The sequence below is a fragment of the Tinamus guttatus genome, unplaced genomic scaffold, assembly GCF_059628265.1.
Source record: "Tinamus guttatus ecotype Peru unplaced genomic scaffold, ASM5962826v1 Tinamus_guttatus_pri_ptg000018l, whole genome shotgun sequence".
NCBI lineage: Eukaryota > Metazoa > Chordata > Aves > Tinamiformes > Tinamidae > Tinamus > Tinamus guttatus.
The window spans coordinates 818,710-842,304 of NW_028288552.1; the positions used below are offsets into that span (position 1 = coordinate 818,710).

Consider the following 23,595-nt stretch of genomic DNA (forward strand, 5'->3'; position numbering starts at 1 on the left):
GTATAAGGAAGCCCACTGTTAGTGTGACTAAATGCCTTGAGGTTTCTCCAGTGCTTTGTTTAGGAGAACATTTCCAAGGTGTTTATGACATTTGAAAGCCTAGTTCCAAAAGCAAGTGAGACTTTGCTTTTAACTTCCTTAAGTGCTTTGATGGAAGTTTACTTTTCACCTTAACATTTGTTCTTCAAGGTGGGCCTTTCCCAGATAAATCTTCTTTAGTTGGAGAACACTGAGAACACTGATTATTGAGATTTCAGGAGAGGTTTTATGGTTGAATATGTAGCAAATGACATTGCTTTGCCCAGTTTTTGTGCCCTGAGCCTACAGCCTTGGCCATATTGGTGGACTTCTGTGTCTGCATAGAAAAGGGACTTCTGACATTCATCAGCCCAGCAATTGGATTTGGTCCAGGTGTGTCTTGCATGGATTATACTGTTGAGTCTAAGAAGCTCCTCTTTCTCAAGGAAAGCTTTTGTTGATCAAATTAATTCAAACATTTACTGTTTTTTTTATGGTTAAGATCTTTCTTTTTCCTAAGAGAAAAATTTTCATCTCCAGTCCACTAGACAGGCACTGAATGGAAAGTGAGTGGCACAAACAAAGGCTGAGGCACTACCGAAATGCTGTGTTTTGGGAAATCTGAATACCTGAACTGAATAGATTTTTGTCCTGTGGAACTAGTGAACCAGCTTCCAGTGGAGCTGGTTTCCTGACTGACTGCAACTGGATTACATTAAGATTGCAATGTCAACTTGGCCAGTGTTATATGCACAGATATCTATCTAGGAGAAAAAAATCTAATTGAAGTTTTTCCTGCGAATATATTTTTTATATCTATTAAGGCATATGTTCAACAAGGCACTCTCTTTTCCAGTAGCAACCTTTGTAACTTCTCTAATTATTTACTTCCACAAATCACACTGGATAACTTTTTGTATTCTATCCTTCTGCTAAGCCAGGTCTGCTGACTGGTTCCAAGTCGCTGAGCAGGGACTCACATGCACGCGCAGAAACACGCCGTGTTCATGTGACCCTTACTGCCTTTGGGAAGCCCAGCTGGAGACCTCGGACAGCTTCCAGTGCTTTGCAGGCATTCCCTCATCGGGCTAGAAGTCCTTCTTAATTTCACCCAATGTGTACAATGAAATCATTGCTTTAATTGTTATAATGTCAGATTTAATGTTCTTATTATGTTTACTCAGACTGAGATAATTGATCTTCCTCTCTTACCAAAGTGCTCTTAGCCATACAATTTTGACTTTATATCAATGTTATTATTATGGGTAATAATGCTATGTGGGCAATGTTTCCTACTGTTCTATTTTTTTTCCTCTATTTTTTTTTACGTGCATATAAATTACATACTTTTTTTTCTGGGGCAGGCATCTTGTTTCTAATGTGAGTTTACATGCAGTTTATTCAAGCAGGCCATGGAGTTGCATAAAAAATGTTTGCTTTTAATAGCTTTTACATTTGTTATCCACCTCAAACTGTTTGTACATTTGAGACCTTCATGTGCACCTTCATATGTGCAGTCCTACAGCACAGATCCTGCTTTTAGGATACCAAAAAAATCAGAAACAGTTCAGGTATTTCAGTGCGCAAAATAAACACACTTCTGCTATTTTTAAATGCATTTAAACAGTTAATTATTTAAATGTATTTAATTTAGCCGTAATTCTTATTGCTTATTTCCTTTGTTTTCTCACTCAGGAAGTGGTGAGTTCTGCTGGCGTATTTTTTCAGATGCAGTAGTGGCCCTGTTGCCTCACGGAATTACCTGTATTATCCAAAGATCTTTGCATACTCCATTGAGAGTTAGGGCTTGATGTTGCTGAAAAGATAAAACATTTCATCTGGCCTGAAATGTGATTTGCACTTGTGATTACATTGTTCTCCTGCATTGGTAACTCTCCACATACTCGTAGATAAACAATTCTAGGAATGGAAATGTATTTCGGTCGTGTTGCTTTCTGTTACTTCATCCTATGTGTCCAAGTAGTGCCGAGGGACTAGTGCAGGAAACTAGCTCCTGTGGTGCCTGTTTTAAAGGCTCTGCTGATGTCCCTGGCGTTGGGCTCTGCACTCCTGCTCGCTAGTGACACGACGAGCTCAAGGCTGGGTTTGCACAAAGCGAGTGGTGCAAACACTGAAGTAATATTCTTTCCGTATAACTTGGTACATGCAAAGTTCTTCAGCGTTTCCTAACTGCTGCAGCTTCCTCTCCCTTAGGTGTGTTGCTGAAAGGTGTCCTGGGAGGCGCAGGGCACAAAGAGCTTCCCCTGTTACTAGCCGAGTGTCTCCCTCAGAGCTGCCCTAATGAGTGCCTTGCACTGTCGTGTGTGCAGCAAGCTTGAAGCTAAGCCCTTTTTTTCCTCCTAATTGAAGTTGAAAGACATTGCAATAACTTCATAATTAGCTATTATAGTTCATTGTGCCTCTTAGAGAGAGAATTCTGTCTTTTGAAGTTTAACTTTCAGCTAATGACGAGTGCAGTTGTAAAAAGACTTCTGCATGGCGGAATTAAATACTTGTTCTTCGGTCCTTCTTGTCGTCTGTGTGTGCGTGTGTAGATTTGCTCAAAATACGTAGTTTTTTTAGGTAAAAGATGATGCAGAAGTAGAATTTGTTGTATTAAACAGAATCCAAATTCTGCGTGAATTGTGGAGAAGCGATATAAACTACACAGCGATATATCAAAATACAATCAAAGAACAAATAATTAAAAAGCAAACAAAACAGGCCTGCAGTCAATTAATCAATCTGCTCTAAGGAAATCCACTTTATATGTTGCCCAGAGTAAAGGCTTTGACTTCTCCTCTGCCAGCTGATTTCTTCCCATGCAAATGGCATAGGAAAGCTGGTGACTGCTGAGAGGGAATGCTTGTGGAAAAGTGCTGCCAGAAGGGGATAAGAGTTGTTTGCAAGGAGAACACAAAATTTGGAGGACTTGAAGAGGGCCCAGTTACTCAGGGTTATTTTCCACTGTCCTGACAGTGGAAAATGACATTTTAGACATGTCTTGGCATTATATTAATTTCCTTACAATGAAACTTTGCTCTCCTTTGCTTTTATTTCCATGTCATCCAAGCCAATGGACTTGTGGGACCTTTTTGGAACAGACCCTTCCAGGGAGCTCCTGCCTGGGAAGCTGCCCATCCTCGGGGCTTCCTTCCCACCCGCCGTGTGCGATAGCCCCTCTCTGGGCAATGGCCCCTAGGGCCTGCCGGGGAGAGGAGCCACTGCGGAGACCTGGGGAGGGAGAGAGGAACCCTGCTGGCGTTTGACTTGGCTTTGTAGCATCGCTGTAGGTTTTGCTTGTCGTGGGGGGTTATTCTTAATGTAACTACATGATCCTGCGAGATGAGCATCTGAAGTTTTGCTTTTACTGTAATTTCTCCCTGGTTTGTTCATCGTTTCAGCTTTTTTTAAAGTTCAAGTTGAGAATTGAGCCAAGTGTTTAAAAAAAAAAAAAAAAAAAAAGTAAAAAATCAAGGACCTCTAACTTAGAAATAATTGCTGTTTCTCTTCACTGCTTTCTAGTGCCTGAAAAAGAAGGCCTTGCAGTATTTTATTTGATTGCTGCCCATACAGATCAATAGTTTGTGTCAGCTGTTGCCAGAGACGACAAAGCTATAGAAGCTGAAGATCTCCACATCATGCATGACTGCAAGTCTGGAAGTTTTCCACACTTTCAAGTGGGAAATAGCACTACTGGAGGCAAAATAAATTCCTTTTGGCAGTTTCTGAATCATCTGCTTTACTGCACAGTCACTTAGGGATTACCAATAGCACCCAAAATGCCTTAAAAAAAAACTTTACTGCTTACGGAATAGGCAATTTAGAGAATAGGGCGAAGTTTAAATAAAAATCCTTCCTCATCTTTGAAGATGATGGAGATTATCCTCTCCTCTCCCTCTGGTGACTTCACTCTTTGGGGTCAGTTTCCTTACCGTGGTGGGAGGTTGGTTAGACTTCCTCTCTCAAGATGACTGTGTCATTCCAATAGATTTAATGGATTCATTTTTCTTTCCCACAGTTTCTACTGTGGAAATGGAGCATTAAGCTCAAAATGAAATATTTCTCCAGTGACAAGAGAGAATAACGATTTCTGTTTTAACGGATCAGCATAAAGAATGTATCTAAGTATACCTCTGTTAGTAGGTCACAATTTCCTGCTTGCAGTTTTCTTTGAGAGAAATTATTCTCTATATCAGAAATTCCTATCTGTACAAAATTTTGTTATTACTGTGATTTAGAGATGCATATCCAGGCAAAATAAAAAACTTCTTTGGTAATAATGACAGGATAGCCAAGGTCCTTTTGAAGATGAGCTGGTCCATCCCCCAGCTCTGCTGGAGCCAGCTGCGCAGGACCCTGTTCAGGTGGCTTTTGAGTGTTTCCGAGGAGGAATCCTGGCAGCCTGCTCCAGTGCTCAGTCACCCGCACAGGTTCCGGATTCCTTGGGGTCAGGTGGACTTTCCTGCATTTGATTTGTGCCCTTTGGCTCTTGTCCTGTCACTGGGCCCCACCGAGAAGTCCCAGGCTCTGTCCCCTTTATACCCTTCCGTCAGGTGTCTATAAACTTCCATTAGATCTCCCCTTCAGGGGGCAAATAGAGGCAATAGCTGCTTGAAGAGTAGTGGTGATTGGGGACGCATCCTTTTCTCCTGCAAATGTGAGTATGTGTAGCAGAGCTTTGAATACTGTATATATATGTTGCCTTCATAACTTCACGCTTGGCTGCAGAGAAATGTATTGAAGTTAATACTGTAAGTGAATCTCTTCAACTGTATCTTGTGCATATTGTGAGCAAACCATAACAATGCTGTGAATTACATGAGCTACCATCTCACGCTTTCTATGCACTAATTCACATTATCTGGACAGCTGTGTGAGATAAACTATCATATGAAGAGATTGCCCATCTTTGTAGAATAAACCAATGGCAAAGCTCAAACTAGAAAACAGTAATTCTTAATTCTACTTGCCAGCTAAATCTAACTATAAGATTATGTTCCTACAAAAACAGTAAATAGGAAACAGATTTTAATCCTTTCTGTAAGTCATTTCACTAAGTGTTTTGGATAGACTTCTATAGGGATTTCAGAGGAAATCTTTTACTAGTCTCTCAAGGGTCACTTTCCCTACAGTGCAAAAATATTGTTAATGAAATAGATTATCATGAAATTATGAAATAGATTATTGTGAAACATCAGATATCAGACTATGAAACCCAGATAACACATGGACTATTTGGACTTTTCTACAAAATCAGTGTGTCAGGGTCATAGGAACTTTGTGACACCTAAACCATGTCTTTGGAAGGCTCTCTGCTTTTGCACCTTCCTTAGAAACAGTGCTGTGGACAGCTCAGATTTGCTCATCAGTACAAAAATTATTCTTAAGCCATTGCACGTTACCACCAGGGGTTTTATTCCAGCAATTTGTGCTTAAAGGTGCTGGGAGCTGTTGGCAACCGAACGCGTGTTAACAGGTCTGGATCGTCAGAATGACTAGTTCTGCCCTCTGAATAGCACAACTTGTGCCCTTGAAAGAGGGTCCTTGTCAGAGGTTTTGTGACACTTCCTGTAGAGCTTTATGGGTGCAAGAATTTGGATGTGGTTTTGAGCACTCAGGTGCATGACTCCGAATATTTATTATCATTGAACAGGTTACTGATCACCTAGGGGTTGATTTGAGTCTTAGTGCACCAGCGTCCCAACTGCCAATGAAGAGAATAGATAAAAGCTGCCTATTAAAGAGCATGTTATGAGATGTCTGCTGCCAGGGTACGGGCCCTGTTCCAGAGATGAAATACACCAAAGTGTTCCCGACGGCCGGTTGTGCTGTGTGCCGGATACGGTCAGGGGAGGGACGGAAAGCACCACGGAGAGTGGTTTGCCCCAACAGCACGTACTGGTGGAGGAGCCCAGCGTGCAGGGTGGGTGCCCTTCAGTGCTCTGCAGCAGAACAAGGAGGACAAGGAGCAGGTCAGGCTCTGTAGAGGCTCTCGACAGAGAGAGGGAGAGAGAAGAGGGGTAGAGAGCTGCCTCCTTCCTCACTGTGGCTGTGGCCCAGGGTGTAGAGGGTCCATTCTGACACCGCTGGGCACAACCGCAGCTCCATTCCCTCTGCCAAGAACTGAGGAGCTGGCGACGTGGACGAGGATTGGGGCTGGGGTTGCCCTTGGCTCTTCCACGTGCCGTGGTGTCCCCGGCTGCTGGCTCGGAGGTGCGGCAGCCGCTGGGCATGTAGGGGTCCTCCTGTGGAAGATACTGCAAGGGCAAAATGTCGATGCCAGCATGGTGATTACAGCGACATTACATATCTTACCAATAATAGAAAAATCTCCAGCAAACAGAGCAATAGAAGTGGTTGATAATGCTTAATCTCCAAGGACCAGAAATTAGTTTGTTTTTAATTTTTGTTTTTGCAAAGTGCCTTATTTAATGGACTTGTGTTGTTTCCTTTCTTCTTCTCCACAGGCTTCATCTACTTGCTCAGTGAGACTTCTTTTTAGTGTTCCGATTTTTAGCCCTCCAGATAGCTTTGCTTACAGATGCCTCCTAATGCCTGCTATCATCTCACCGAACCATGAGCTTGCTGCTTCGCTGCTCTTGCAGGCACAAGACGTGAGCTGGGCTCCCCCGCCCCAACCTCCTTTTGTCTGCGGCAGGATGGGAAGGAGGCAGCTTCGCTCTTTGTTTCTACCCTTTAACATTTTTTAATTACTGAGTCTCAGGAAAAAATGCACTCAAATTCAAAAATAGACTTGCAGGGGCTAAGAAATACTAAATTTAGATTGTTTACAAGAATAAAGAAAAATAAAGGAAAATATATTTTGGTTGCTAGGATGCCTTTATATTATGGAGATCAGCATAGTTGGATGGGTGTTTAATTTGAGTGTGTGACTCCTTTCATGTGCTTAGATCTCTGCAACGGTGTATTCAACAATAGGTATAAGTAAATTAAACAAATGGGTAGCACTTTGATGTGAAAATGTGTCCAGTAGTTCATGATTTGAATATGTCTTTGAAGGAAAAATACCAAGCGTTGGTGATAGAAATTCATGGTTATTCTTTATTGAAAATGCCATACATAGCATTTTACTGGGACATTTGTCCCCAAAATTTATTCTGCATGATGTGTTTGCAAAGGAACACTTTGCATCTTGTGCAGCTGAAAAAAGGAGTGTGAATTCAACACAGAAATTGTAGTGCTGTCATTAAAGCACGGATGAGGATTTTATCATCGCAGAGGGAAATGTGTGTCTGGTCCTTTGTCCTCTGCATTTTGTGACAAAGGAATTCCCGTTTGAATCGCTGTGCTCCGTTCGAGCCCCCTGCGAGCCGCTGGTTAACAGCAGTCAGTCCTTGCAGTGTCCTGACGTCATCCAGCCTGTGCCTAAGCCCCGCTATTGTCTTACCCAGAGCAGCGCTGGGGATTGCGGTATCTGGTGGCCGCTACCTATTTATGCCTAGCTGTGTCACGGAGGGACGCCAGCCTGCCCTTATCTCTTGGATTTAAACCAGAAGCTGCTGCCTTTTGCTTCGTGAAGAAGGACCTTTGCTTTGGTTGGGCTGTCTGCAGCGTGAAGCCGAGGAGGGGCGAAGCGAGGAGAGGAGAGGAGAGCCTGGCAGCTCGGAGAGCTCGGACTGCATTGTCTGGCTCCATGACCCCTGCTGCGTAGCAGCCTCATCGCTACTTCATACGCTCCCTCTTTCTTCCACTCTTGTTTCTTCTTTTTTAAATAGCAGCATCTGGGGCCAGCCATGTTTGGCACCGAATCTTCATGTAAGTAAACGCATGCCACTTCCATCCTTTTTCTATTCGGTGTAGGGCTTGTTAGCTTAGCGCTTGCTTTTCCGTTGCGGCGAAGAGCAGCGGCTCTGGGCTGTTTACAAAGGGGCTAAAGGTGCTGGAGAGGATGCGTCTGCGTCCCCTGCGGGCGCATCCTTGAGGCCAGGGGCAAGTCAGCTTAGGGCTGTTAGCGCTGCTGAATCCAGGCCACAGAGAAACGCAGAGAAAGAGGCAGTTTCACTCGACTGTGTTAATTGATAAGATCGCAACTGTCAATGATCTCTAGCTGCAAACCCTGTAATGAACGTGCTGCTCGGAGGATACGGGCGATGTGAGAGGGACGGGGAGAGGCTGCAGCGTTAGGTGGGTAAGAGCTGAAGAAGGATTGAATCTGAGAGAAAAGACCATGTCATTTCCTTCATTTTTGCTCCTTTGAGAAAGGAGGCTCTATGGAGATCCTTCTTGTGACTGGAGAATACAAAATTAAATTGGTTATGTGGAAACCTAAATATGGGGTGAAAAATTCCAAATAATTTATTTGTAACCTTTGAGACAGAAAATCTAACCGAGTCTGCTGCATAAAGGCTGTGTAGACGTAAGTCACTGCAGAGAAGCTGGGTTGGCTTCAATGGGAAGAACAACCAACTGGCAAATCTGGCCGAGGATGAAGACAGAGGGTTTGTGTGGAGATGATGCCTCTGGTGACAGTGCAGCTGTAGAGAGTGTTATCTGGTGCCTGAAAAATATAAAACCTTTGTTTCGCCCTATATTTTATGTACAGCAGTGCTCTGTGTTGAAAACATTTCTCAACTGAATATGAATGAATGGCTTTTCAGGAGCACTCTGGCGTGCAGTGTGGTGTAATGTTCTCGTGTAGCTACTTTGGAAACCTTTTTGTGGCTTGGCTGCTAAGGAGTAGTGGTCAGAATAGTCCTAGCTGTCAAAACCTTTGTGCTCCCAAAGGGTTAATGGGTCCTGTTGCTTCCCCGTGTCGGCTGCCCACCTCCTCGGACAGGGACACAGTGACTGCTCAAGGTCACACAGAAGGAAAACAACATTTGCTTTTAAGTTTGTTTTGTTCTGAGACTCATTTTTCAAACATTGCTTAAGCGCGTTTGAAGATCTCAGTCAGTGGAGTATGATTAGGAATTCTGAATACTGTAGTTGCGTCTGTTTTTGCCACGTCCAGATTTATAAGGTACAGTTTGTGAACATAAGGGTGTGTGTCTGTGTAAAATGCATATGAACAGGCTTTAGGATAAAATTAGCCTTGTACCTAGTATCCTCCTGCAGCGAGTACATGCCGCGTGCTTGCAAAGGCAGGAGTAATTGGCGTGGTTCGTTTTCGTGGCCCTCTCCTGTTCTGTGGGGTGTATCTGTAAGGACTTGCTTGTCACACAGGGCTTGTAGCTAAAGAAGTCACCAGTGTGCTAACTGGTTGGTACCAACAACAGCTGCGGGTGCTTTTGTTTCCATGGTTCCCACAGATCTGAATTTAGAGTAGGGAGACTGGAGCTTTTACATAAGCCTCTGCCAGTTTAGCAGGAAGGTCCAGAGGTGCTATTTGTCTTTGAAACGGGATCAAGCACAGGATGAACCGTTGCTGCAGACCCAACACAGGGTTGTGGTTGTGCCTGTGCCTCCCTGCGCCCCTCGGAGTGGGGCTGTGTCCTCGCTCTGTGTCCAGCTGCTCCCACCACTGCCCTCCGTGGAGACCTGGAATAGGGGCCTCTCGCCAGAGCGGCCCCTGGAGAAACGGCAGCTCACGTCTGGCCTGGATGGGATCTCCTGGCACCCGCTCCAGGATCCTGACTCATATTATTCACATTATTCTTAATGTATCTTATATGGCTGACAGGGCAGGGTAGCCCTTATGTAACCGTCTTGGTCATACTGTAATGCAGAATACTAGTATTTGAGGAACGTATATTTTTTCCTTTTAAAGCTTTAATGAATCAAGATAAGGGCTTTTTGGTTTCCTCCAGCCCCATCCTTTCCTTCTTTGTATTCCAGTAAGCAAATGACAACAGTGTCACTATCTAATTGTTTATATTGCTGTCTTGATAGAATAGTTTTGGGTCAAATAGACTTTCATGATGTTAAAATAAATTTAAAAGATTCAGTATCATCTAATCCTTGAAATCACTGCAGAAGCCATTTCTGTAGCTGTTCAAAAAGCATGAAATGAGCATCTTATTACTACTATTTTTTTAATCTATCTGCTTACACTTAATACTTAGGAATTATAGCTTTTAATTTTCTTATGATTCTCTCTAGCAAAGAAAGAAGAAAAATAGTAAACGTGAAACATATCTTCTTTTATTTGATAAACACTTACTGGAAAAAAGTGCAAAGGGCAGTATGCGGGCAGCGGGGGGAGAGCCGGCACGCGCTTATCGCATCCCAGAGGTGGGAAAGACAAACACAGGCAGAGCTGCCTGCTGCGGGGGGAGACGGTACCTGGCGCACAGAGCTGCCAACGCAAGGACCTTATTAGCTAGGAAGGAAAATGCAACGTGGAAGCTCTGTTTGGTTCAGACATTAAACTGCCGTACTGTGACTTCTGTAAAGTCAGGGTTTTCCCTTGGTCCCCTCTCCATAGTACCTGTGGGAAACACCGGCACTGGAGACTGTTCTTCCGTGCTTTTGTGCTGATTCATATGTAGGCATGCCGCTGAATGTGGTGCCATGGTGATATATATACATATAGATAGATAGATAGATATCTCCACACACAGCAGGGGTGTCAGACTGTCTATTTCATGTCACCTCCCTAGCTGATTTGACAGACTTACCTGCTTGCCTTAGCTGTTTCAGGTTCTGCAGAAGGTTGAATTTGATTGATTAAACATTTGTTTTGAAATAAGTCTTTTTCAACATGAAATGTTGATTGTGTGACTGTGTGAGTGTAGTTCAGAGGCCATGAAGGTAGCAGAGAGACGTGCAGGAAGCTTGATTGGTGCATGTTTTTGGATTTGCATGAGATATGCTTCAAATAACCTGAGGGGAAACTCTAGGGAGGAGGGAATCGCACGGGCACGTGTCCAGCCATGCCCCAGCCCTGTGATGAGAACCCCACACGCGTAGTGAGGCTGAGGTGACGTTGCCAGTGCTACTGTGTTGCGCATGCTGTAGTATTAAATGAGCAGCAGTTCCAAACCAGGCCTGCTGAGAAACTGCGGGAGATGTGGCAGGGGTTGCTGCAGTCTGGTCTACGTAGGGAAACGCTCACTGTGGTTCCTGTCTGGGATATGAACAGGCCCATGCTGGGAAACGGAGAAAGGAGTGCAAAAGGTGGCCAGAGGGCATGAGGGAGAAGCAGGGACAAACAGAACTCACTCCCTAACCAGGTGGTTCTGAGGCGGCTGCGCTTCGAGACAGAGCGGTGGAGGGAAGCTGGCCGAGGCCTGCAGAGGGACGAGAACCCTGGCCCGACTGCACAAGGAGAGCTGCTGAACTTGTCCCAAGCTCAGGGAACCCTCTGCTGATCCGCCTCTTCAGAAAGTGCTTTTGTTCCTATCCCTTTTCCAAATCCGCTTTCAGCCAGAGTGCAATAAATGGGAATGGCTGCACAAAAACATTTGATTTTATAGCCCTGGGAAAATTAGTCTTACAAAATTCTGTATAAATTATCAGCAGTCAGCAGTGGAGGAAAGAGAGACCTTAGTGTTGGATATTAAGAACAATTTCAGCCACCTTAAAAGAGATCCTCACCTTGTAGCTTCCAGGTAATGCTGGAGCGGAGCTGAAGCCTCATGCTTCAGGAGCAGCTTGCTCAGGACCCAATTTTGTAGCTGCACAGGTAGCCAGCGCTGGGGCCAGAACCTGGCCAGAACCGTTCCTGCTCCTTCTTTTGGGATCAGGGTGATCTATGGCAGAGCCGGCCAAAACCCGGTTAGCTGGGGCAGTGTTTGCTTCCCAGGTTGGTTTGGGAAGGTTTAGGATGAGCAGGAACGCTGGCACGAGGCAGCTGGGACCACATAGCCGAGGCACGGGCAGAGCGGCGTGCACTGTGCTGGGACACGAGCCGTGGGGAGAGCAGGCTCCGCCAAACTGGCAGGTGACCAAAACGTGCTGTTCTTGAGCATAAACGGCCCACTGCAATCTGGCATTAGCGAGACCAGTAATAACAATAAGAACAGGTACCCGGCATCAGATGACAGGTAGAATTTCACAATGATGTTACACTGGTTTCTCAGGCAATTGTATATGAAGAGAGGTTACAGGAGCTGTAACTTTGAACCAACATAATCGTCTGCTGAGGTCCCTGCTCTACCCTACAGAGTCAGGGAGGTTGAACAAATTGCAGAACTGGGTCAAAAAGACTGGCTTAGCTTTGGCAGCTTCAAATGCCAGAATAAACTTGGATTATGAAAGGGATTGAGATTGAAGGAGTTGTAATAAATTTGAAAAAATCAACAATAAACTTCATAGCTTTTCAGAGGGAAAACATAGACTCACCCCCTAGAGTACTTTTTGAGGATTTGCTATGGCAAGGGGTAGACTGATACCATTTTATAAATAAATGTATGATTTTAAATGTGCAAGGTAGGAGGGCTCTGCATTTGGTGTAGGCTCCGTTGGCTGCACTGCGCTGCCCGACGCTCGCCCTGCGCGCTGAGCACGTCACGGGTGCAAGTCCCGGCCGCCCTCAATCCGGAGTTTCCGCGCGATGCTGTTAAAAAGCAACTGTGCAGCCATCCCTCCTCTGCCATTGTAGACACCCATCTTCCTGGAGACTGATACCTTGGTGCTGCAAATTACTGAGTAATTCATCCTTCAGCACCCTTTGCAGCGGGGAGCATCATTCCCAGCTCTGGGGCTAGCAAGGAAGGACTTGCCATTGCCACAGTAGTGGTGAGGTTCTAAATGTAAATGGACACAGATGGTGCTAGAATTGCTAGGTCACTACCTGCATGCCCTGCTTCTTGCACCTTGGTTTCCTCTGCTGTGGATGCTGAACCTTGTCTTGATGTCGTCATCTCTTGCCAGTACTCCCCACTACACACCTCAGAACTGGCCTTTTAAATTCTTGACCTCTTTGTTCTTGGCAGCTGGAAGAAGGATAAACTTGCCCCGGCTTTACCGTCGCTTGGCTCCATGCACAGGCAGCAGTGCTGCTTCCTTTGCTAGTGAAGATCAGGGATTTGGCTTGTGTGCACAGCAAGGGGGGCTAGGACTCAGTTCAGTGAGGTCACATTCCGGTTAATGCCCCCAGCCTCCACATGCAACGGTCCTTTGTCCAAAAGTTTCCTAAAACATCATGTTCTGTAGGGATGTGATAAAGATTGCTTTATGATAAAATTTTCTTTCATATCAATGCTGTGAATTCCATCACAGCTAAAATGAAGCACAGGGTGGATTGGTGTCTCCATGTGCTCAGCTGTAAGTGTGCTCAGGAACAAGCATGCATGGAGCTCACATGTCTTCTCAGGCGAGGCACCACCTGCCCCTTAAATGCACTGTGCTGGGCAGCTTGCAGGCTTGGAAAGTTAAGAAGTGAGCGGTGCCCTTTCTTTCTCACCAGGAAAAAATGCTAATCTTGCAAGTTAGATTTGCCTCATGCATTTGGCAATCTGGACCTTGTAGCCCTAGATCACGTTTTCTATCTCAAGGGTTTAGAGATTACAAGAGATGGAATAAAAAATTAATCTCCCTTGAGGTTCTGTTCATGTGAATTCCTGCAATTGGGAAGAAATCTCAAGTTGCAGGTAGCAAGGAGGGTGCTCTTTATTCAGAGTGTCTAATTGCAGCAAGTGCTTACCTTAGCTAAAAGCATTGGCCATAATTAATGGAAAGGCTTATGATTGGTTGAAGGTGTTGAAAAATCTCTCAGGTTTTAGCTAAAGAGCTGAAAGGTAGAAATCTTTCTAAGCTGAAACCTTCGAATAATTTAGGCTGAAGGAATCTGCCCCTGGCTTAAAGCAGGAGCAACCTCAATGCTACATTCAAAGGAAGATATCTCCTCAGGCCATCTGCATATTTACAAAATAGAGCAAGGTCAAAATAAGTGTTGAGCTTTGACCAAGTTAATGTACAGAACTGGGGATGCATGGGCACAGCCAGGAAGGGGCAAATACAGAGTCCCAGTGGGCGACGTGACCCGTGTAGGAAGCGCCGCCCGCGCAGGGAGGGCTGCAGGGAGTCCCTGCGTTGTGGTGCTGGAGGCTGGCACAGAAGCCCACGAGTTTGCTGCCGTTCTGGTGCGGTTTGGTGTGAGTGCTGGCTATGCACAGCTAACAGCCCCATTGCACAAGAGCCGAAGCTCTGGTTTCCTGTTAGCTTGAACACCCTGCCTAGTCTCACTTACATGACACTGAAGTAGGGAGATGTCTAAAATATGTATAAAAAGAGCATTTGGGACTCAGATGATATTCCAAGCTTCAGGATGAGCAGTTATTTTTTCTGTTTACTGAAACTGCTGATACAATATCACTGTTCAGCACCTTTCATATGGAGGTCACTATCTGTAGCAGCAGACTAGTCACTAGCAGAAATGCCCATAGGACATGAAGACTCATTATAGAGAATTAAGCTGTAAAACTACAGAGCACTCTTGCTACCTGGACTCCAGTGTGGCTCGATGGGAAGCTAGTTGGTTTTGATGTGGTTCATCAAGGTGAAGCCTATGCTAGGAAATCACATTAAGGTGCTCAATAGCTGGGAGTGTGAGTGAAGCCATGTTCGGACGGACCAAGAAATGTTACGGTTGCTTTCCAGTGTTATATGGAAAGATTTGGGATTTCCTAAGGCTTATTTTGAAATGGCATCTTGAGGCATAGTAAGTGTTTTGATCAGTATATGGAAAATGGAAGTGAAGAATTGTGAGACTGTACGACAGCTTTGTAAAGTTAAACTGTAGTAAGTCTGACCTCCACTGAGAAATACTGTGTTCAGGATGTTCTTTCCCCAGTGCAATGAAAGGAAAGATACTGAGGTGACTATCCGAGTATGCAAGTTAGTGAGTTTTTCAAAGTCACTACTGTTGTTACAGAGGGGATTTCTCATATTTGTGTAGGCCTTTTATAATTTTTATAAGGAATTGACCAAAGAGGGAAGAAGAATGAGAGAGCGGTGAGAATGAGTTCTGGAGGAATGTGTTTTGTGCTCCAACGGTCTGTAGCCTAAAAAGCCATGAGGAGCTTTCAGAGATGCCAGTGGGACTGTTGTGTCTCCTTTTGCTAGCCTGTCTCATGTTTAAGCTACCACTCAGTAGCTCAGGGATTTTTGCCTCTACAATGACAACATGATTTCATGCATGTAGTCACTCTGGCAAATGCAGATTTCCATGTTGCCATTAGGAATGGTTCTTGGAAAGCTGTCGTGAATTTGAACTTCCTGCTCTAGTCACCTCAATGGAGAGTAACTCGTCTTGTGGTGCATTGAGGAGTTTCACGAGGATATGGTCTTGCTTTTGGTGACTTGTGCTCATGCAAGTGCTGCAAAAGGGAAACGCACTCAGTCACAGATCTGAAGAGGTGCTGGGTGGAAGTAGTAAAAGAGGATGGGATATTTTTCACTTTGTATGTTCTCTGAGTTTTTAAAAGTAATAAAAGCTCATCTGATAAGGACACCAGCAGAAAGCAAATTATGGAGGGGAATGGCACATGTCACAGCTCTGCTGAGCACAGAAAATGGCAGCTTCCTCCATCTGCAAGATCTCCATCCAAGGCAGGAGTGGAAAAACTGCTGTTAGTAGATAACACCCCAAGAGAACCTGAATCTCATAAATCACTGGCTCTCCAATGCTTAGCATGACTCAAGCTGAACTAACTCAGCGCAAGGCAAATACTGCTGGGCACAAAGGAAAAAAAATTGTTGTAATTAACATGCTGGAACATGCTAAAAAGAAAGATTAAACATTCATGAAAAAAAGCTGAATGTGGAATCTGCTAGCACTGCTAACCCTTCTTCCTGTCTGCTGCCTTTGCTGGCATTAGTAAGGTACCTAAGGCTGTCTTCAGTGGTAACAATCTGTTGCACAGACATAATAACCAGGCCCTTAGATCAATCATCTGCTGAAAAAAAATTCTCAAGCATTGATTTATATTCTCAAAGCACATATACTGTATCAGAAATGTAAATTAGCTGCTAAAGAAATGCATTGAGTTGTGTGCATAGATCCCATGCTGAGCACTGTCATCCACAAGGAAGTGAAACCAAAGAGTTAAACTAAAAAAAAGAAACAGATTTCAACAGCAATGAGTGGAGGCAAATGTCTGTTGGAGGGTTAACTGTGCTGGGGAAAGTGCTGCTGCAGCACAGCATTGTACATCAGCGCGGTGGCTCTGCTGCTCTTGGCCCCTTCTGTAGGGATAGCCCAGGGAAGCCCTTACTGTTGTGTCCCAAGTGGTGCAAGTGAGCGGCTAGGGAAAAGCCAGCGAGCTCTGAGCCATTAAAAACTAATTCCAGAGTGGGAGTTCCCCAAGAAGCCACCCAAATGCGATGGGCCTGATGGGTTCAGGCTCCTGTGTGCTTTCTAAAATAACAGAGTAGGTTCTGGAATGGTGCAGATGGGAGTATGTTCTTGTAAGAGGATTTCTGACTCATCAACAATTTCCTTCTGAGACTTCAGCTGGAAACTTATGCTAGCACAAGAAGAGGACAGGGGGACTAGGAATCCCTCAGTGTGTAAAATCAGAGTTTTAGGTGCTGTTCTGTAGTGGGACTACTGGGTGTCGCCCCAGCCCATAAGAACATGAGAGCTACAATGACCAAGAAATTAAATTACCTGGTGGTGATCTGTTGTGGCTGAGAGGGGTGCCAGAAAGAAAGTGCACCTGTCTTCATGGGTATAAATACTTCAACATTTGGTGTTCTTGCTGTGCCAAGACACCTCCATGTGCGCCCCCACGGTCGGGTTCTTGGTAATCACAGCCTGCGGGGACCCATCTGCACGGAAACACACATGAGCCTGTTCACTGGAGAGCATTACCTGTATGTGAATGACTGGCGGCCTCCACGGGCCCTGGCTGTGTTTTGGAGATGAATGAAGCTGGAGATGTAAAATCAGTGCCCTGAACTGTAGGAGTTCAGTGATCTAAGTGCCTAGCGTTTATGTAGACAGGTTATCTCTTGTTTGTGTGTCTGTCGTGACGTTTAATTAATTCTTCCATAAAATAAAATGTGTATAAATACACAGAACTATGCAAAAAGACAAGGGCGAAAAAGAGGCCAGTGTTTGGACTTGCCATCCTTAATGGCATCCCATTAAACATATATGCTCCCCGAGGGAACAGGGCAGCCTCACTCTGGAATCCGAACATCAGAGCAGTCACCTTCATTTCGGAGAGTCCCTGCCAGCAGCAGTGTTTTCAGTTACTCTGCTTTCCTTCCCTGATTTGCCTAGTATTTCAAAGGTGTTTTGGTTTATACTAGGAGGAATGAGGTGTTTTTATTTCATTGTGCAGTCTAACTATTCAGAAATTCCCTGTGCCTGTGTATAAATGTGTGTGTATACACACATGCATACACATATATATGTTTATATGCGTGTGTCTGCATGTAAAAATAGATAAAACTATACAAAATGTAAATATATAAATATTATGCATACCTAACATTATAAAATATAACATATAAATGAAATATATGTAAATGCAATTGTGTATAATGTAAATATATGTATAATATACAAATACAAAGCACTTTTGTGTTAAAAAAAAAAAAAAAAAGGGTAGCTTTTAGACTCTCAGTTACTAGGATTGTACCTGCGTGTAGTAAACTAAAGTCAACCAGGCTTTCTTTTCCTAGTAAAGGAAGAGCCTGAAACTGCTTCCCGATGTAACGTTTTCTGGCTGATGTGAAGCACTGGTCTTTTCCCAAGCTTCTCTTGGGAAATGGGAATCCAGGACCTCGGCAGGTGGTGATTCTTGTTCTTACATGTAGGAACCCAAAAGCTGACGTGTCTGGAAAATGAACTAGTCCCTCTTGTGCAGAAGCATCTTTGAAGTGAGGGTGGAGGAGCGTTGTGACTGACTTGTTCTACCTCAGGTGCCAGTAAGAGAAGATTGTGCTGCCAAATTGTCCTTCAGAAACTGCCATTTCATATCTGGAAATTGGTTGCTGTAGCTGCTGGAGGTCATTATTTGCTGAGCCAGGTTTCTGTATGGTATTACCCAAACTCACAAAATGGGTCTGACTGATTAGTTTGGAAGAAGAAAATGTAGGTGGCCAGTTACAAAAGTTATTAGTGAATATATTCCAAATGAAATATAAAAGAACAGTGAAATAATAAAAATAAAATAGTGATCAGCAATCCCAAACTGATCACCCATTATTTTAGTTTAGTAAATAGTGGGTGAACAAGAAATCTTGAATAAGACAGGAAATATTTTAGATCACTTTTAAAAAAAAGTTGGAGGGAGACATGATTCACTCACCTCTAGCATTTAATTTTCATTCATTCCTTACGAGAAAAATGGAGCATTAGCTATGAGTAAATGTAGAGTTAATTTCCTTCTTTCTTTGTAAACTTTTTTTTTTCCTATGTCCTCATACATGAGAAAAGTCAAAACATGGGCTTCATGAACTCACATTTTCTCTGGTTGTCTCTGTGCAAGGGATTTCACCCAAGTTACCACAGGATGCTAATGTCCAAACTAACCCAGCAGCAGCAGGTGTCCTGCGCTACGAGTCACTGCAGTCAGGTTTCAGTATTGTCTCCTTGTGGCTGGTCACGCGTTCGTTTGGAAAATCTGCTACTAGAGCACTGAAAATGTTGTCCTAAATGTATGTGGAAACCTTTGTGTTGGACTCTTAAGAGCTTTGATTGGTAGCATCAGCCTTTTTTGCGATTACTTTTCTCCAAAATACAGTATCTGATCTTCTACAAAGCTGCAGCCCTTGCTTAGGTTTAACCTAAAGTGCGTTTTTTTTTTTTTTTTTTAAACGAGATTAATTAAGGTCCTACAAAAGAATCTAGAAATTCTCAGTTAGGATTAGATTGAGTTAACAAGGCATAGACTTATGATTAATGGGAATAAGATGAAATTGAAATTTAATGGAAATTTAACTGAAATGGGAATGTCCATAAACTGCTCTGTATAGAAATGTGGGTGCAAACAGGTCAAAGTACTTCAAAATAACATTTGTATAAGAGTGATGATGTGGTTTACTACTTTAGTTCTTCATAACACCTCCTTTGGGAACAAAAAGCAAAATGTCAGCCTGTTGGCTCTGCTCTTGCCTCTCACTGTGCACAGAGGGCCCTGTACAGATGATAAACTTTGAAGTTCTCTGCCACAGATGAGCTACAGTTTCGAAGCACAACAAATGAATAGCTTTAGTTCCTTTGATCTTATTGCCAAGAAATCAGCCCATTGGTGATGTTTCTGCAAAACTCATCTTAGACATTGGAATGTGCCATAAAGTGGATACTGGATAGTGGTAATTGCCCCCAGCACATAGGGTCTTGCTAGGCCAAGATGCTTCTTTGTGGGGAGCCCCAGAGGCAGATCTGTCGATCAAGCCCAGTGCAGCACAAGCGATTGTCAGGACTGGGGCTGAAAAGGACCTTTGCACATGCACGAGGCCTCACCTCAACGAGTTCAGCACCTAAACCAAGGTAGCGTAAGAGCAGAAACCATGGCACAAAACTTCACACCATGCCTGTAGTCTGGTGTTAGTCTGGATCTAGTCACTGAGCTTGAACCGGTTTAGAAACTTCAGAGATTCTGACAAAAAAAAAAGGACTGGAGCACAAAACACTTTTATAAGCTGTTCTAAAATGAAATATTGGCTAGACAGCTGGGCTGTGGACGCTGAAACAAGCGTACACTTGTGAGTGTGGAGGAGGAGACCAAATCAGTTTCATTCTTCAGCAACAAGAAAGTTTGTGAAGCCTGTAGAGCTAGAAGAGAGAAGGAAGTCTGCAGCATGAAAGATCCTGGAATGGTAAATTCTCAAATTATGCAGGATTTAGAATGCGTGAGGGCTAAAATGTGATCTGCTGAATGGGCTATGAGGCAGCAGAATACATTTATATAGATGAAAAAAGCACTAGGGGAGGCAGATGTGAACAGGTCTGATGATGAAATTTCCTAAATCCCTAGAAGCACATGCCTCATTTAATGAAGAACTGCCACAATTCCCATGGAGGAACCACTAGTCTTTCTTAAAATGTAAATTTTTTTTTTAAAAAAAGAAGATCTAGAAGTGCTATTTAAAGTGCTCCTGTTTCTGCTTTGATTGGGAAAATGGGACAGGGTCTCTAGAAGAAATTACCAGGAGAACAGACAAGAGCAAAGCTCATGCAGCACTGAGGGGTTTGCCACTAATGCTGTTTTTTCCAGCCTTTTCAGAGTTTGGGCTGGGGGCAACCTCCTTTCTCTTTACCTTGTTTTACGGTCACTGCTTTTTGTAATTTTTTGTAGCTCTGTCACTCCTGGCTGTACCCTGAAAGCCCCAGTTAAGTAGCCTGGCACGTGCTCCTCCTCCCACATGGTTCCCTCCTCAGCACTGGCCGCACTCTGTGCCCTAAGAGAACGTGCCCGAGCCCAGGCCGTGCCCTCCTGTGCAGATCCCTGCGGTCGGTGCCCGACGCTGCAGTGACAGCGGGTGCGAGTGGGCGCGCGGCAGAGCAGAACTGGGGCAGGGAGGCAGCGGAGAAGCCGCCGGGTGCTGTTTTGTTTTAGCCTGGCTCCTCCTTAATCCTGCTTTCAGCCTTGATGGTAGCAATAAGCCTGAGTGCCAGCTGTGCCTCCCCACGTGCTCCTGTGTTATTTTCAGCTTCTGTGAAAATGAGACATTTCTATTTAATTTGCACCCCGCCCCCTGTCTTTGTCTAATGACCCAGTGAATACAGCAAGTGCATTTATGTCGCTCTCTGCGATGCCTCCTCTCCTTTCAGTTGCATCTACTGTAAGGTCCCCTTCAATCCACTGCCTGCTCTACATGTTCTGGCAATCTGTAGGTAAGAGAAATAACTAGAAGTCTTTAGTTTTTTATTAGATACCCTGCAGCTTCCAGCTGCTCTGTGAGCATTTTTGTTTGGAATTCAAATTTCTCAGCGTAGGCCTATTCACCTCTTCAGTACCACTGGCTATGGCCTCACTGAGAAATAGCAGCTGGATGTCACTCCTTTCATTCTAAAAATCTTCTTATATTCAAAATATATATTTGGAACACACTGGAAAAGCTGCCATCTGAAGATGGCAAAGGAGAATATCATTGAATGTTCCACTGTTTCATGTTCTTTATGATCATTCAGACTGGAAGGCAGTGTCTTCCTGAAAACTTAGTTTTTATTCTGGAATTTTGCAGACTCTGCTTTCTCCATTGTGAGGAACTTGATGTTCTGTTTTCTGTTCCAGCCACACTGACATGCCAGGTAGGCTGCCTGAGCAGAAAAGAGTGGACTGATTTCATTTATTTATTTTCTTAATGTTGAGAGAGTAACAGGAACTGAGTCAAGGATATGAAATTTAGTAAATTTGGAGGTGAGAACGGTGGCTTTAAATGTAGAAGTTTCCCAAGCAAAGACACTTTAGTCTTATTCCAGTTAAATTTTAGCATTGGTGGATGCTTTCATTTTTTATTTCTGCTTCGATTATTAGAATCATTCCAGATTGAAGGAAAATAGCATTTTTTTTGTCAATAACTGAATCCTTGATTTGTAGGAAAATAATGAATTGCAAAAAGAAACAGTTTTAACATTTGCTTATTGTTCTGAATCCTTAAATAGCAACGATTTTGTTCATGTTTGTCCAGCCGTGTTTTTCCTCAGATTTGCGAACTGTTTTTACAGGGCAGTTTTCTTGGATGAGACTCTTTAAAGTCTGCTGGTATTGAGAAGAAAGAAAACGTAATATTTCGAGTCCTCAAAAGTGACATAAGATGGGGAGCCGTTTCCCCTGTCCGTCAGGCCCCGTGCCTGGCCCCCAGAGGCAGGTTGTGTCCGTGCTGCGCATGGTGGTGGGCGCCTCGTGCCGTCTCGCGCAGCCCTCGATGCGCGAGGTTCTGCGACGGCGTCGGGCCCCCCTTGTCATGAGGGCAGCACAGTTTATGTAATCCTAGAGGGATGCAGCCGTGTTAAGCAATGAGGAAATCTCAGATGCCTGAGGAACTGCCAGGCTCTTATTTTTGTTTTTTGTTTTGAGCAGCAGGGTAGAAGTCAGAGTGACGATGATAAACTTGGACGCTGGCAAGGCGCGCGTGTCAACTGCTGCAGTCATTAACAGCGGCCGCGCAGCAGCCGGGCTCCAGGCGTGTGGAACATGCTGTACTCGAGGACTCTGGCTTAGAAATACCCTCCGTTTGCCATTTGCAAGCCGCGACAGACAGGAGACAAACATTTCTTCTCCTAAATATGGGACTTGTTACAGCTGAGTTGCTTGGCAATCCACTTGACTGTAAAATAAGCAGAGTATTAAGCAACGCTACTGGTTCCCTTCCTTCTATGGCTTTGTGGGCTATTCTGTGATCTTTGCTCTGCGGCGGCATTTGCAGCCGCCTGCGTAAGTGCAGGGGAAGATCTGTGCAACTGTCAGTAGTCTTGTCTTCCGTGAAAGGGAAGAGACTGCCCTTTCCAGTGCTCTCGCTGTTGCCTTTTTCTGTAAGACATGGGATTCCTGCCGCTTCCATTCCTCCCTCTGAGCTTACTAGCAACATCCGTGGCAGCATCCGTTGCTCTTGTTTCTGTGACTCCACTCAGTGTTGGGAGAAAGGGAGCCACTGAGCTCAGCAACTACCTGTGTCTTCTACATAGGTATTCGAAGCTTAATGCTCAGGCACTTCCAGATTCCTTCATCACATATCTTCTGATTCAAACCAAATCCTTCTTTCAATCCTATATGCACTAAAAAACTTAACTGTGTTTCCCCTGATGGGAAAAGCAGAACCAGCTCCCGTGAAAAAATAACCCATCAATTTCCATTTCAACTATCAGATTAGACAGTGTGGCTATCCTCTGATAAAAGTAATATCGCACATATGCGAAACACTGATAACTTACTGAGAGATGCAAGCTTATTTTGGTCCCAGGTAGATAATTCTAGTTCCTGTGATCAAAACAATAATGGTAATTACTGCATTAATTATTAATTAATAATAATTGTTTAATATTAATATTACATTAAAATTTATTATAGTTATTAATATTTCTTTATTTACATGTATTTATTTTAGTACTTTTTATACTTATATTTTATTAAATATTACATAATAAATATTTATTATCTAATAATAGTTAATAATTATTCATTATTATTATTAAGTATTAATTATTTCTATTAGTAATACCTCTGAATAATGCTGATAAAATACTGATTGCAGATTTTGAGCAGGGTTTACCTCAGGGATATTTGAAGAAAGGTCCTTTGAAGTTCTGAATTCACATCTGTAGGAATCACTTAAGAATCCAGCATACCAATATAATAAATGACCTGAGCATAATAATAGCAACTATAATACAGTAGCTATAAGAAGAAAGAATATAATAGAAAGGGTGATTAATTAATGTTGCTAACTGTAGTATTAAAAAAATGCAGTCTCACTTGATGCAAATCTTGGTGTAAATTCTCGTCTTTGACATTTAGAGATAAAAACTTGGGCAGTTTATTCTTTTTTAGAAGAAAGTGTATTATTTTTTAGAAAGAATAAATGAAAGTTTCATATCATGTCATTAGAGTTTCCCAGCCAATGGATCCTGAAATATAATTACAATAACCACAGGAAGCACTGAGGGAAAAAGCATTCAAAAATCAGCACTGGCTGATAAGCAAATCTGAATGGGCAGCTGAATCTCCTCCATAGCAGTGGGGAAAAAAACTGCTCCCCTCTTTTGATACTTAG

At 43.6% G+C, this 23,595-nt stretch overlaps 1 protein-coding gene across 2 annotated transcripts in view; it reads left to right on the forward strand.

Annotated features, from left to right (window-relative positions):
* ST7 (suppression of tumorigenicity 7) overlaps positions 1 to 23,595 on the forward strand; it is a 145,379-nt gene that overhangs the window by 33,073 nt on the left and 88,711 nt on the right. The window contains exon 1 of one of the 2 annotated variants that reach the window (XM_088523673.1): positions 7,616 to 7,797. The exons of the other annotated variant lie outside the window; for it this stretch is intronic. Coding sequence (XP_088379799.1) covers positions 7,776 to 7,797 — 22 coding nt within the window. The 5' untranslated portion in view covers positions 7,616 to 7,775. Of the gene's footprint in view, positions 1 to 7,615; positions 7,798 to 23,595 lie in introns of those variants that run through there. 2 annotated transcript variants of the gene reach the window in all.